This window comes from Chelon labrosus, assembly GCF_963514085.1.
Source record: "Chelon labrosus genome assembly, chromosome: 3".
Taxonomy (NCBI): Eukaryota; Metazoa; Chordata; class Actinopteri; order Mugiliformes; family Mugilidae; genus Chelon; species Chelon labrosus.
In genome coordinates, this window is record NC_140339.1 from 23888953 (window position 1) to 23902326 (window position 13374).

A 13374-nucleotide genomic window follows, 5' to 3' on the forward strand; every position below is an offset into this window, starting at 1 on the left:
GGTGGTGGTTAGCACTGATGCCTCACAGCAAGAAGGTTCTGGGTTCGATGGTCTGATTCCATCTGAGGCCTTTGCATGGCTTCCTCCCACCGTCCAAAGACATGCTCATTAGGTTTGGTGATTCTAAATTGGCTGTTGGTGTGCATGTGAGTGTGAATGGTTGTCTGTCTCGATAGACTGGCGACCTCCAGCCCCCCCGTGGCCCTTCACTAGCGGTTACAGAAGATGAATGAAAGAATGAATGAATGAAAACAGTGTTGAAGTATTGACACTGATTATGATCTGGTATCATTAGAGAACATCTGCATGAACTTTTTTTCATAAAATTAGACGGTTCAAGGAATACATAAATACAAATGTTTATTTTTGGACATAAGTTACACGTTTTGCATATGAAAGTATGGCACTATGGCGTATGACACATTTGTGTTTATTACTTAGGTCATTCATTATCATTCATTTAGGTGACGCATTTTGAAATACTGGAAATTGTGGAAACAGTGTGAAACAGTGAGAGAGAGAAAAAATTCCCCATGCCTTTAATAAAACATTCACCCTTTTATACAGGAACAAATGACAGTGTAAACAAATGTGGATTTGTGAGTGAAACACTAAAATACAATGTCATTTAACAGTGTTTTATGTGTTAATATAAAAGCTGAAATAGTTAAGTATCTGCAGTTGATATGCCATCCAGATCATCTGATCAATAACAGCAAAACTATTATGATGAAATAGCATCTCTGCTTCTTTTCCCTGAATGTTGTTCTATTCATTGTGGAAAATCAGAGAATAATAAAAATAATTTGTTGATTTTAAGGCTTGAGTATTATATGATTCACCTAAGAGAAATATGTTTACCATTAAACAGGTTTAAGTCAAAGGTGTAGACAGGCATAAAAGAGAGTCATGATGTTTCCTAATGTTACATTTGTGAAGTTTGGCACTATGGAAGATGCTAAGAAGAGAGAAATTACCTGAATTAATTGTGTTCCTGAGTTACTGCCCTATTTCCTTTACGTTTTTGTGACATTTTTAATTTCTAAATCGAACTCAATTAATTGTTATTGCCCAAAACTGCACATAATAAAGTGTCGGCGATACAGTAAAACTGGTTTCTGCAATTCACGTTTTACAGGCAAATAAGCAAAAAGATTTAAAGAAGAAAATACAAGAGTGTTAATTATCCATCAGACCAAAGCTGAATGGTCAGTGGGAGCTACATTTTTTAGCTGTTATTAACATATGTGTAGGACATGTGGCGTGGCAGCTCACTTTTCTGTGATGTGGAGGATAAAGTTTATATCTGAAAAAGTCTGAATCAGTTATAATAAACTGATCATCAAAACTGAATATTTAAGCTAGGCATCATAAGAAATAAATATCCCACACTCACAACCAACATGAATTAATTACTCAAAAGGCTCTGCTTATGAATTCAAATGAAATGCCCATGTTCAAAAGGCATTTCACCGAGTACTGATAAACTATACAGCCTGTCAGTGACAGAACATTGTGGTTTGTGGGGCATAGGGCACAAATAATGTTAAGTTTCACCTAACATAGAATAATATTCCAACTCCCACTTTGTGATACTTGGATGTCTTCCTCTTTTCCCCACCAATATTGTGATGCAATTCTGTAACTAAAATCATTCTAACATGCACATTTGCCTTTGTCTGAGCCTTCAGAGATGTCTTGGTTGGTGGGTCCGTTAGCTCGGACAGTCCCGTCAGGGATCCAGGACTTGTCAACACATCGTTCCATTCTCTTCATGATGAGATCCAGCAGGACTTCAACAGCCTGGTTGACGTTATGTCCGTTTGCAGCACTTGTCTCAAAGTATGGGATTCTGGATGGAAACAAGTTTGGATTACAAACATGAGATCAACAAGTTCTGTTGCCCATTAAAATAAAATAAATAAATAAATAAATAAAAAATAGCCATAACAAAATGCAGAAAATGACAGCGCTTCAAATGAGGCTGCTCCAAAACAATGCCCAAGACCTCTATGTGTAAAGGTCCAACTTTACAGCAGAAAGAAACATGTTTACAGCATGATACAGAAAACTGTTTTGGTCTCTTCAGCTATTTTCACCAAAACGACTGTTTTGGGGATATTTTCTATATAACTCAACCATTTAAACTGCAGGCTTTAAGCTATGCATAATTAAGGACATGAATGCTCTGTATGTCAGTTTGTACCATTACAGGTCTGTCTCCAAAACTGCTCTTCTGGAAATATGAAAGTGTTATCATAGAGAGTTTGCCCATCTTTATCAACAGGGCATGAATAAAAATCAACAACCTTGAATCCGTCTCTCAATACTTTTCACTTTCTACAACATTGCTCTCAGATCCCAAATAATTAAATCAGAGATCAAAGTAATTTCTTTAAGAAACAGGATTTTAAAAGCATTTCTCAAACAGGAGTAACCACTTCATGCACTGGGTAGTAATTCCAGGTGTGGATTAACATGACAACATATGTGGGATGAACTCAAAAGAAAGTATCAAATAAATTGCAGTGTGATATCTGTGTTTTTAGTAAAGGTGTGTCTAATGGGGCCAGAGCAGGATATTTTACACATGTGCACAAATATTTGCTTTTCAAGGAGGACCAGTTTAGTCAGGCAGTCTCCTGCACAGACTTTGGCAAACAATGCAGCCACTGCCTCCTTGACAAACGTTTGAGGGAGAGGTTTCGTGCATGGTTGGATCAAAAACAGAAGGACATACCCGTACTTCTCCGCCAGTTCACGGGCCTCGTCCTGACTGACTGCTCTCTGATCAGACAGGTCGCATTTGTTGCCACACAAAACGATGTCTGGATTTTCACAGTATGCGTGAATCTGTAACTGACCTGAAAAATACATTCAGCAATATTATGCGTTTACCTCGGTTTTAATGTGTATTATATTTACTTGTGAGAAACTTAAACCATGATTAATCTATTACATTCATCTGAAATATGAAGTTTGATCGCCGCAGTATTACCAACGGATCAGATTAATTTGGGTCTAACAACGACTTAGTGTAGCAATAAGCTTTTGCACACAAACAATTTGAGAGTCAACAACAAATGGATTGTGGACTTGTATTTGCTTTTAATTTTACTAGTAGGGTACAGACGATTATTTCAAAAACGCACACTTAGTTGGATACACAAGGAGACATACTCATCCAGTTTCTGACGTTGAGGAAACTTTGCTCGTTTGTGAGGTCAAACAGGAGGAGGAAACCCATTGCATCTCGAAAGAAAGCAGTTGTCAAACTTCGGAACCTGAAATCATTCAGGAAAAAAACTTTAACAAGAGATATACAGTGGTGTGAAAAAGTGTTGCCCCCCTTCCTGATTTCTTTTAATTTTTTTTTGGCATGTTTGTCACACTCAATGTTTCAGATCAAACAAATTTAAATATTAGTCAAAAATAACACAAAATGCAGTTTTTGAATGAAGGTTTTTACTCCAAAGTCTTCACTTTGTTTTTCTTCAGCCATTCAGAGGTGGACTTGCTCATGTGTTTTGGATCATGGTCCTGCTGCAGAACCCAACGTCAGACGGCCGGACATTCTTCTTCAAGATTTTTTGGTACACAGCAGAATTCATGGTTCCATTTATCATAGCAAGTCCTCCAGGTCCTGAAGCAGCAAAGCAGACCATCACACTACCACCACCATATTTTACTGGTGGTATGATGTTCTTTTTCTGAAATGCAGTGTCACCTTTACGCCAGATGAAATGGCACACACACCTTCCAAAAAGTTCAACTTTTGTCTCATCAGTCCACTGAGTATTTTCCCAGAAGTCTTGGGGATCATCAGGATGTTTACTGGTAAAACTGAGACGAGCCTTTATGTTCTTTTTTGTGGATAATGGCTCTCACTGTGGTTCGCTGGAGTCCCAAAGCCTTAGAAATGGCTTTATAACCTTTTCCAGACTGATAGATCTCAATTAATTTCTTTCTCATTTGTTCCTGAATTTCTTTGGACCTCAGCATGATGTCTAGCTTCTGAGGATCTTTTGGTCTACTTCACTTTGTCAGGCAGGTCCTATTTAAGTGATTTCTTGATTGAGAACAGGTGTGGCAGTAATCAGGCCTGGGTGTGAAACTGAATAATAACATGCATTGTGTGTTCACTTGTGTTATCTTTGTCTTATATTTAAATTTGTTTGATGACCTGAAACATTTAGGTGTGACAAACATGCAAAAAAAAAAAAAAAAAAAAAATCAGGAAGGGGGCAAACACTTTTTCACACCACTGTAATTTGGTCTGAAAAATACATTTAAAAGCAAACAAGAGGTTTGAGGAGGTTGAGAAAGTAAAGATGACTGTGTACCGCTCCTGTCCTGCAGTGTCCCACAGCTGTATGTGGATCTTCTGTCCTTTGCCTGAAGTTCCATCAGGACCCGTAGATTTGTAAACCTGACAGGAATAAAACAGGTCAAAGCTTTTAATGATTCTGAGTCTACTTTAAGAATATTTAAAAATTATTAATACGAAAAAAAACTCAGACTTCTGTTGGTTTGTGGAAACACTGATTAATGAGGAAGTGCAATTTGGTGTGGTTGCATTTGGTATTTTTGGGTGATGGAAACACTTATTGAATGGATGGTGGTGATGGAACTGAATGTCCAGTACGGCAATTTGACTATTCAGATGTGAGGATATATTCTTGGAGGTGGAGGTCAGCTGCAATAGGGAGAGTAAATATGAATACTGCTCAGCTGTTTGCCAATGGTATGAAATGTTTATTCTTAAGGTGGGTGCTGCCTGCCATTCGCCAACATTAGTCATGCTGCAGCATTCATCAGTAGTCTTTTGTTACAAGGGCACTACTTAATGCTGTGGGAATGCATTTAAGCTCCTAATCAGGCAGTAATTATTGCTAGTAGCACACAAGGAAATGTTGCATCACAAGTGTGGAGCGTAAAATCCATGCGTGCTTCTACTGAAAAACTGGATTTGGGAAATCCCAACTTTTCCAAAGCCGGCTTAAGAGAAGTATAGCACTGACTTACCACTCGCTTTTCTCTGAAGTCTATTCCAACTGTAGTGATGAACTTGGAGTTAAACTTGCCATCTGTGTACTGGTATAGAAAGCTTGTTTTTCCCACACCAGAGTCACCGAGGGCTAGGAATTTGATGAGGTAATCGTACTCCCCATCAGACATAGTGAGTTCTTAATTTCTGAAACACACAAACAAAACAACCCAGTCACAATATTTGGCAAAGAAATAAATCTAAAAAACGAGTGCTATTTGTTTTCAATCCCTCAAATTAAACATTGTGAAATTGTGAGGCACTTAGATAAAAACCTTAACAATGCAAATCCAAAGACGTATATATCTTATCCAAACAAACAAACATTGGGCAACATCAAAAATGCATGGTGCTCTTTAATATTTAGAACAGAAGGCTGGGCGTGAAAAGAAAAACACAACAATGAAGTTACACTGCCAACATGTTTCATCTGCGTCATGTTATAGCTTACTACTCAGAGTCATTGGTCTACACTGTGGCAGGAAAAAACTATGACCAACAACCACTGGTAGATATTTTAATGCATTATGATGAAAATGAGCACTTTCATATAATTAAGTAACACCTGTATACATACATTCTTGCCACAGTGCACAAAACATCAAGGTCTGTACCAACATTTTTGCCAACCTTTGAGGTTGTTCTTATGACTCGAGGGGGCGTTCACGGGAAATTTCCTAGTCAGGAACAAATTACCCTGACATCACAGGAATGCACAATTACTTCTGTTTGGATAATATTTGCTTAACACTACAGCTGCCACAGAAAGATGTACTGCGTGTCTTCAGTACAATCCCATGGGCTTGAGGCTGAGTAACACAAACACACTCTCTCACACTAATAAACAGCATTATAGACACTTACATGGGATTGTGGAAATGCTAGGAAAAACTTTGTGTTGGCATGGACACTACTTTATTTTCATTCAGCATCAGGCTGATTAGACCTCAACATGTCATCATCACCTCTAGACTAATAGGGAACATAGACAATAAAGTTGTCCTGACAAATGTCACATACAAAAGTAACCGTCTCAGAGTCCGCTTCTTATTTGGTCCTCACCAACTCTAAGCTTTTACACCAGCCCTAATTAACTGTACTAACCTGGCAAACAGGCCATTACCAAACCAAAACCCTTTGGCATTGTTCAGTCTGTCTTTCAGGTTCTTGCAGAAAATTTAAGTTATAGATCTAATTATACTGAATAAACAATAACTGTAACGTGTGTTACTGCGTGTAAGTCCACTCCAGTACAAAGGGTTGATTTAACAGTTACTGCCTATCATTGTTACATGTATTTTGCCATCGCTGTTAGGAGTTAGGAAAACAAATGTGTCAGTTTTCCGAAGTAAATATGCATGAGGAACATCGCGATTGTCCCACCAAGATGCCAGTGTTGATAAACTGTATGTCAACACAGTAGTTCACCAAGTCCATTATAAAAGGTGCATGCAGTACGGACAGGTCATATCTTTCCACTTTTATTGTGATAGACAATGCATTAACAAGCGACTACCTACGACAAAAAAACTGTGGAATAAATACAAAGATATGAGGTAACCTTTCAGTGTGGTCTATTAGGCAACAAATGCAACCAGTGTGGCAAATTTCTATCAATATTTATTTTTGTTTACGATCTAAAATGACCAGAATTTGGTTTGGTTTGCCATTTGAGGGTCATATATAATTGTTATGTACTTCTATTGATATTGGAGAATGGCCTATCATTTAATGACATATTTTCAAAGTAACAGGTTCCGGTCCACCTTCATTAGACTTTAGTTTAAGGTAGAGCATGATTTACACTTCTCCTGTATTCTGTATGAATTCCAGCTGTAGATTTGTACAGTTGATGGCAGTGCAGGATAATGTGTGATTACATTCCTCTGTCTCTCTCCAGCCAAAGACACACACTAAAACACATGCAAGTTAAAGTCCCCTTAATAACCCTAAGACCTGAATGTTGCTATAATTCCGCTCCACTAATCAATAAATAACATTTCTAGACATTTTGGAATGAACATTTAATTGGTACATATTTTATTATGTTAAATGGGAATCAGAAGCACACTGCATTGTGTATCGAGCATGAAACCTTCTCGTTTGTAATGGTCGACTACCTACGGTGAAAACAACTCGAAGAAAGGGTGAATGTATCATATGACCACTACATTACATTCTTTCCCTGTATCCTCCACTGAACCTTTCATCTGGAGCCATAAGAAGATTAAGGTCTTGTGCAAAATTAAGATCCATGATAAATGGACTGTAATGGAAAGGGTTATTACAAGCAGTGATGTGACCATAAACGGAGTGCTAAGACCACTAAACCTGAGAACTGTGATGTCCACATTCCTGGTCACGGACCTGTTTTAACTCACGTAGGTTAAAATAATATAAATAAGGTTTTATTTAGACACAAGGCTTTCCATCACAGCCTTGGATTAGTTACCATCAACTATTAAAGAAATCTTAAAATCTCCTCTCACTATATGTCAATTAAATGATTGTGTTTTAAATTCCTTCGGCTTTTGATGTAATACTTTAAAGTGTATGCTTTGCTTTACACATTTAGGTTTTCCAGTGTTTATTAATTCTTCATCATACGGTTTACTCTTTTGTAAAGATCTACATTTTCAAAATGCTTTATAAATCCATCTATAATCAAGTAAAAGTGTCCATTAATCCACATTTGATTATTAATAAAGCTACATCCTGTAATACATCAGCAGGGATCAAAGAGATTTTCCAGATTTACCACTGCAATTCAATTTATTAACCATTCATTAGCTCAGAAGCAGCGATGAACTTATGAAACAAACATGCACAGAGAGAACTTTTGTAGATGAGAGCTTAAATTCAATAATCGTGGATCTGATGGAAAGTTTGAAAGTTTGTGTGGAGAAAGCCAGGAGAATATGTCTAAGACCTCCAAACAGACTGCAGTAAAGGGACAGTAAAGCATGAATCTCAACCTGTGGATCTGTTTTTTTTCTTGCGGTGGTGCACTTGTATCAGCTGATGTAATCATGAACTCTGAAGTGCATCACCCAAACATCACTCAGGTAACAGACAAGAAACTCTATGGACTGAATGGTCCAGCCGCCTGCTAAAGAATATTTCGGTCAGGAGAAAATCGAAGTATTAAGGCACACCAAACCAACAACAATAAACTACTGACAACAAAGGCAAACTGTGACATGATCTCACATTGTCTGTGTCAGGGCCAAAAAGTTGCACTTGAACAAAACACAAAGACTACAGGCAACCGCCAGCACAAACATTTTGCGCCTGCATCAATGGAAATAACCAGGAAACCATAATAGCTACTATTAGCTAGGAGGCTAGGATACTAGGAAGAGTTAACAAAAAAAAAATCATGGTGATCCCACAAATCATGGTGATCATTAGGTCTACACATAGTACTAGATAGCCATGTCATTGCGAAAATACTTGTGTTTGAATGTTCAAATGAGACGAAGATGAGAAACAAGGAGAGCTTTCTGTGCGTCATTTGACCTTTGTCGTTTTGTTTACTTTTGTCGCATCCATTTTCTCTCATACACTGCTCCTCTAAACTGATCAGCCAATCAGAATGACCCCTCTCACCACAACCACTAATTCAACATGCTGAATCAGTTGAAAACCCGGCAAGAGGGGTCCCACTAGTGCTCACAGTGTGGGACGCCTTGGAAAAACCAGGTTCACAGACACTCACCGAAAGCCATACACTGGAAAACAGCTGACAGTTGGTTTGGTGTGTTACATCCCTTAGAAAGTCCCTCCCAGACCACTGACATAAGTCCCAAAGAGCTTGGATAAACTGAAGCTTGAAGGAAATTTTCACTGTTATTCCAGAAACTGGTTGATTGCAGTCCCTGATATTGTCAAGCAGTACTACAAGACTGTAACATGTGATCCTTACACAAAATAATTATCACTAATAAGCTTTATATTTTGCCATACTACTCCAGAGCGCTGGCACTGTGCATGTTGGCTTATTCGAAAGATAACTAGGATTTTCTTTCCGTCAAAATGTACATCAAAAGGACTATTTGTACAGTTGGATGTCTTCACCTTCTAAGACATATTACAGTCAAACTGTCTTGTTTAAAGATGTTGTCAAGAATTCATTTTGACAGCCGTGGGCGAAGTTTACTGTCATGTTATTTTTCTGACATTATTCTAATAATGACCCTGACACAGAAAGTTGATTTCTGTTTCAGTGAAAACACGTCACACAAGTGACACAGTCAAGCTAAACCACACTGCTTGAGTGCGGATTGTGTCAGCAAATTTCTGCAGAGTATTATCAGACGTGCTCATCAGACAACTTCTTACTGAGCCACATGTGAATATAAAAAGAGAATATTCTCACATTTACAAAGAGTGTTATAGAGAAATGAAAGTAAATGTTGATGCAGTAAACCGTAAGAGTAAAAAACTATGTTAAAATCTAAAATTGCGAGGCCATTTCCTTGTCAAACTGCACTTCCCAGTCCTATCACAGCTGTGAAAAGGAAGCAAGCTCTGATGGCAGAGTATGATCTTCCGTTGCGTTAGGCAAGAAAACACAGAGTGCAGTAAACTATCAGAAAGAACGAGAAGTCTTGCCCCCATTACTGCCTTACATAAACCTGTCTGAATCAACAACGTCCCAAACTGTGCTCCTCCACTCGATGGAAACCTCTCTAAATGAAACACATGATACTTGTTTGTTGTCAAAGAGGCAGACAAGAATAAGCATTGAAAAAAAAAAATATAGAAAGTTGACAAGAAACATATGTATTCTCTGTATCTAAATCTAAACCCTCACTGTGAGTCGCTGCCAGTGGTGCAGAGGTCTGCCAATTACCATCTTAATACATTTACTTTAGTGAATCACTTTTCAAACCTTAGAAATCATTCAAATTAAACTAATTTGAACAAGAAATAACATTGGACAGTCTCATGTTTCCCACAACCCACAAACGAGTCCCTGTCTTTCTAACAGTTTAAAGTGTCACATAATACCAGACTCCACTTCAGTGCAAAAAGCCTTACAAGCAGCAGTGTAGACCTGAGCCTGATGTTTATCTTCACAAAACTTGCTGTTCTCATTAACAACAAGAGAATGATTTAATCTAGGACAGAGGAAACAGTTGCATATAACTGTAATTTGACTTTTTTTATGAGCTGTTAAAGTGATATGACCAACCAGTCAAACAAGGAAACTGCCTTGGAGGACAGACGCTTCCACTTAACGACTGGCACTTCAAGTTCCTGGTAAAGGAATTAAGTGCCACGTTGTTTAGCACTAATGCACTACTAGGACTAACATTTATATCAGTTATCAATTAATTGTTTTTAACCCATTACAGTCTTATTTTGTTTGTGAGTATTATGAAAAATTAGTTCAACAGAGAAAAGCAGAATCTACTTACTTAGACTGACTGTCTATTTGAAAATGATCCCAAACAAATATCTGAATAATTGTTAATAGTTTCAGCTCTAATAAACTGTTGTCCAATCTGGAGAAGTGCACTATCACATTGAAGACCTTTACGATTTCAGTACGTTTTGTGGTGGGGTAATGTATGTTATTAATAACCACAAGATGGGTTAGTAGGTTTCCACATGTATTTTTGGCCCTGGGCCCTCTACTGGGTTAATCCGGCCCAAAGTGCATCCTTACTGAAAACTAAATGAATAAAAACCATCGTACAATAATGCCTGAATATCTTTACCTGCGCTGCAAATGCGCTTCTATTGCAACCTAATCCAAAAATAACTGTATCAGCTGAGAATGTGGTAGTTTCATGGTGACGCCATGTTGTATTGTCAGTGACTGATGAATTGGATTTTTAGGGGTTGACAGCTCATGGGTTAGTTTAAGATGCTCTTTAAGTTGTTTCTATGAATAATGTTCGTATATGATTGTATTTATAGCTTCTATAATCACATTATCTGATTTTGTGGGTATATTTGTTACATCCGTGTTGTGTTATTTGTCTGTTGTTTTTTAATATCTTGGTCAAGTTTAAATCAGACAATCACGTTTCCTGAGTTGTAACTTATGGCATTTTCTTCTGCAGTAGGAATGGACCTAGGCGCCGTCTCTGCCAGACATTTACTACCTCCCTTGCAGAACAGCAAACAAAAAGCAGCTTTAATCATTTGACAGGGCTAAAAAAAAAAAAAAAAAAAAAAGTAAGACCCACCCTGGGCAGCAGGCCAACACAGAGGCAGGCAGCTCCTTGGGAAAATCCGGGGATATGCAAGTACCATACTTTTTAAATAGTCCAAATAAATGGGGTGCAGCACAAGAGTGGAGCAGAATAAACCTCATTTACTGGATATGGTGGACGTGCATCTTCTGGCTGGTAATTATCTGGTCATTAAAACTGGATTTATCAGCGGTAGCAGCACATAAAACGGACCCCCATGCTCAAATCGATTAACCGAAACAAAATCCAATGCACCTCAGCTGGTACTCATGTGGCTGTCACTGGAGGTCACATTACCACTTGTGCAAGAAATAATCACTTTTTATTCTTAATATGGTTGCTGCCAAGATGAGTTAGATGCCAACTTCCCAGCTTCCTGTGTCAGACATGCTGCTGCCAACATATGTGCCCCAGCAAGCCCGAGCCCTGAGACAAATCTAATATAATATGTCCTGCACGGAGACACACGTTTTCTAACTCCGTATATAAACAGTGTTATCCGTTATTGAGCAAGTGTGGGGAAAGCTAACAGCTCTGAGAAGAGGATAAGGCAGGTGTAAAAATGTTTCCCAGCGCCAGCAGCCTTTCACAGAGTGAGGGTGAATGTGACAGGCAGCATGCAGTCACTCCTAAAAGCAAATAATCGACGCGGAGTGAAGTTAAAAGTTTTCAGCCTCTCGCTAACTTCTGACAGATGCTACAGGCTGGTTTGTTCGCCCGACATTTCCTGAGTCAAGTACTCACCAGCCGCAGGGCGTTTCTTCTGCGCGCTGTGTCGTGGTCTGTGAAAAGAAACAAAACTAAGTAGCCGAGGTGAGCTGAAGACTTCAGGAACAGTGAAAAAATGACGACTTTAGTTTATCCGTCGGCGCCAGCCCATTAGTTGACATGAGAGCTGCCTCATTAACACTGAGCACCACCTTTACTTTCCGTGTGGTAGCAGTGAGCCGCTGGAGGGAAACAGCTCCTCCCCGCGGAGCTAACGTTGGCCGACGTTAGCCGATGTTAGCCGACTGAAGCTAACGGCCGTTACGACACAACACGACCGACTGGAGCAACACGATGAAAACGGAATAATACACTGTTTTCTACTTCATACTGCTTTACACTTCCATTAAATTCAAATTAAAATACTGTACTTTCTATTCTGTTGCATTTATCTGACAGAAAATACTGGTTGCTTCTGCTCAAGTACAATTCTGAGGTGATTTGAGGCTTTTTACTTTACGTCCTTAGTTCTACAAAAGTATGTTTTTACAAGAAAAAGTTCTGTGTTGAAAACCAACAACATAATATATTAAATGCAGAAAAATGCCCTCCTGACAATAAACATTGTTGATCACTGTATGATTATTTTTATTATGATGGAAATTATACATATATGAAAATGAAAACATTTTATCTAATATGCTGCATGTTTCCATGGAACTTCCCCAGCTGATTACTCACAATGAAATAAGTATTTTATTTTTTTTATAACAAGTTATCGGAAATTTTAGGTTTAAACACAGAAATTATGTATGGATTGGTTAAATATGAACTAATTTAAACACATTTCCAGAACCAATATCTTGAACATTGAATAAAGTTCAAAATTCTTACTTCAACTTGTATGATAATCAAAGATATGATTTTTCACCCCATATAGAAAGTACCTATAACAAGAAAAACAAATCCAGTTTTAGAAATCAAATATTTTGTTTATATATAGTGTATAATTATATAGTTGCACAGATTTCCAATAGAGAAATAGAAAAACAGGGTGGTACAGTGGCGAGGTGGTTAGCGCTGATGCTTCACAGCAAGAAGGTCCCGGGTTCGAACCCATGGGCCGACTGGGTCTTTCTGTGTGGAGTTTGCATGTTCTCCCTGTGTCTGCGTGGGTTCTCTCCGGGTACTCCGGCTTCCTCCTACATCCATGCTTGTTAGGTTAATTGTTTGTGAATGGTTGTCTGTCTCTCTGTGTGTACCCCGCCTCTTGCCCAATGACAGCTAGGATACGCTCCAGCAGACCCCGCTTCCCTTAACAGGAACAAGCGGTTACAGAAGAAGATGAAAATAGAAAAACAAAACAAACTCTTAAATGTTTATTTTTGGGCTTTTCATTTACGGTACTCTGAA

General features: G+C 38.4%; 1 protein-coding gene across 1 annotated transcript; it reads right to left on the reverse strand.

Annotated features, from left to right (window-relative positions):
• Positions 1–343: 343 nt before the first annotated feature.
• rab27a (RAB27A, member RAS oncogene family) lies at positions 344–12468 on the reverse strand. Its single transcript, XM_084541440.1, has 6 exons — positions 11998–12468; positions 5026–5194; positions 4344–4429; positions 3181–3284; positions 2741–2864; positions 344–1852 (listed from the first exon to the last, which is right to left on the reverse strand). Exons 2-6 carry the CDS (start codon positions 5176–5178, stop codon positions 1657–1659), a joined length of 663 nt encoding a protein of 220 aa, XP_084397566.1. The 5' UTR covers positions 5179–5194; positions 11998–12468; the 3' UTR covers positions 344–1656.
• Positions 12469–13374: the final 906 nt, after the last annotated feature.

Coding starts and splice junctions, on each gene's coding strand:
- rab27a (XM_084541440.1), bottom strand. CDS start 5,178: ATGTCTGATGGGGAGTACGATTACCTCATCAAATTCCTAGCCCTCGGT. Junction 2,865..3,180: donor CAACGTCAGAAACTGGATGA/GTATGTCTCCTT, acceptor TGTATTTTTCAG/GTCAGTTACAGATTCACGCA. Junction 1,853..2,740: donor GAACTGGCGGAGAAGTACGG/GTATGTCCTTCT, acceptor GTTTCCATCCAG/AATCCCATACTTTGAGACAA.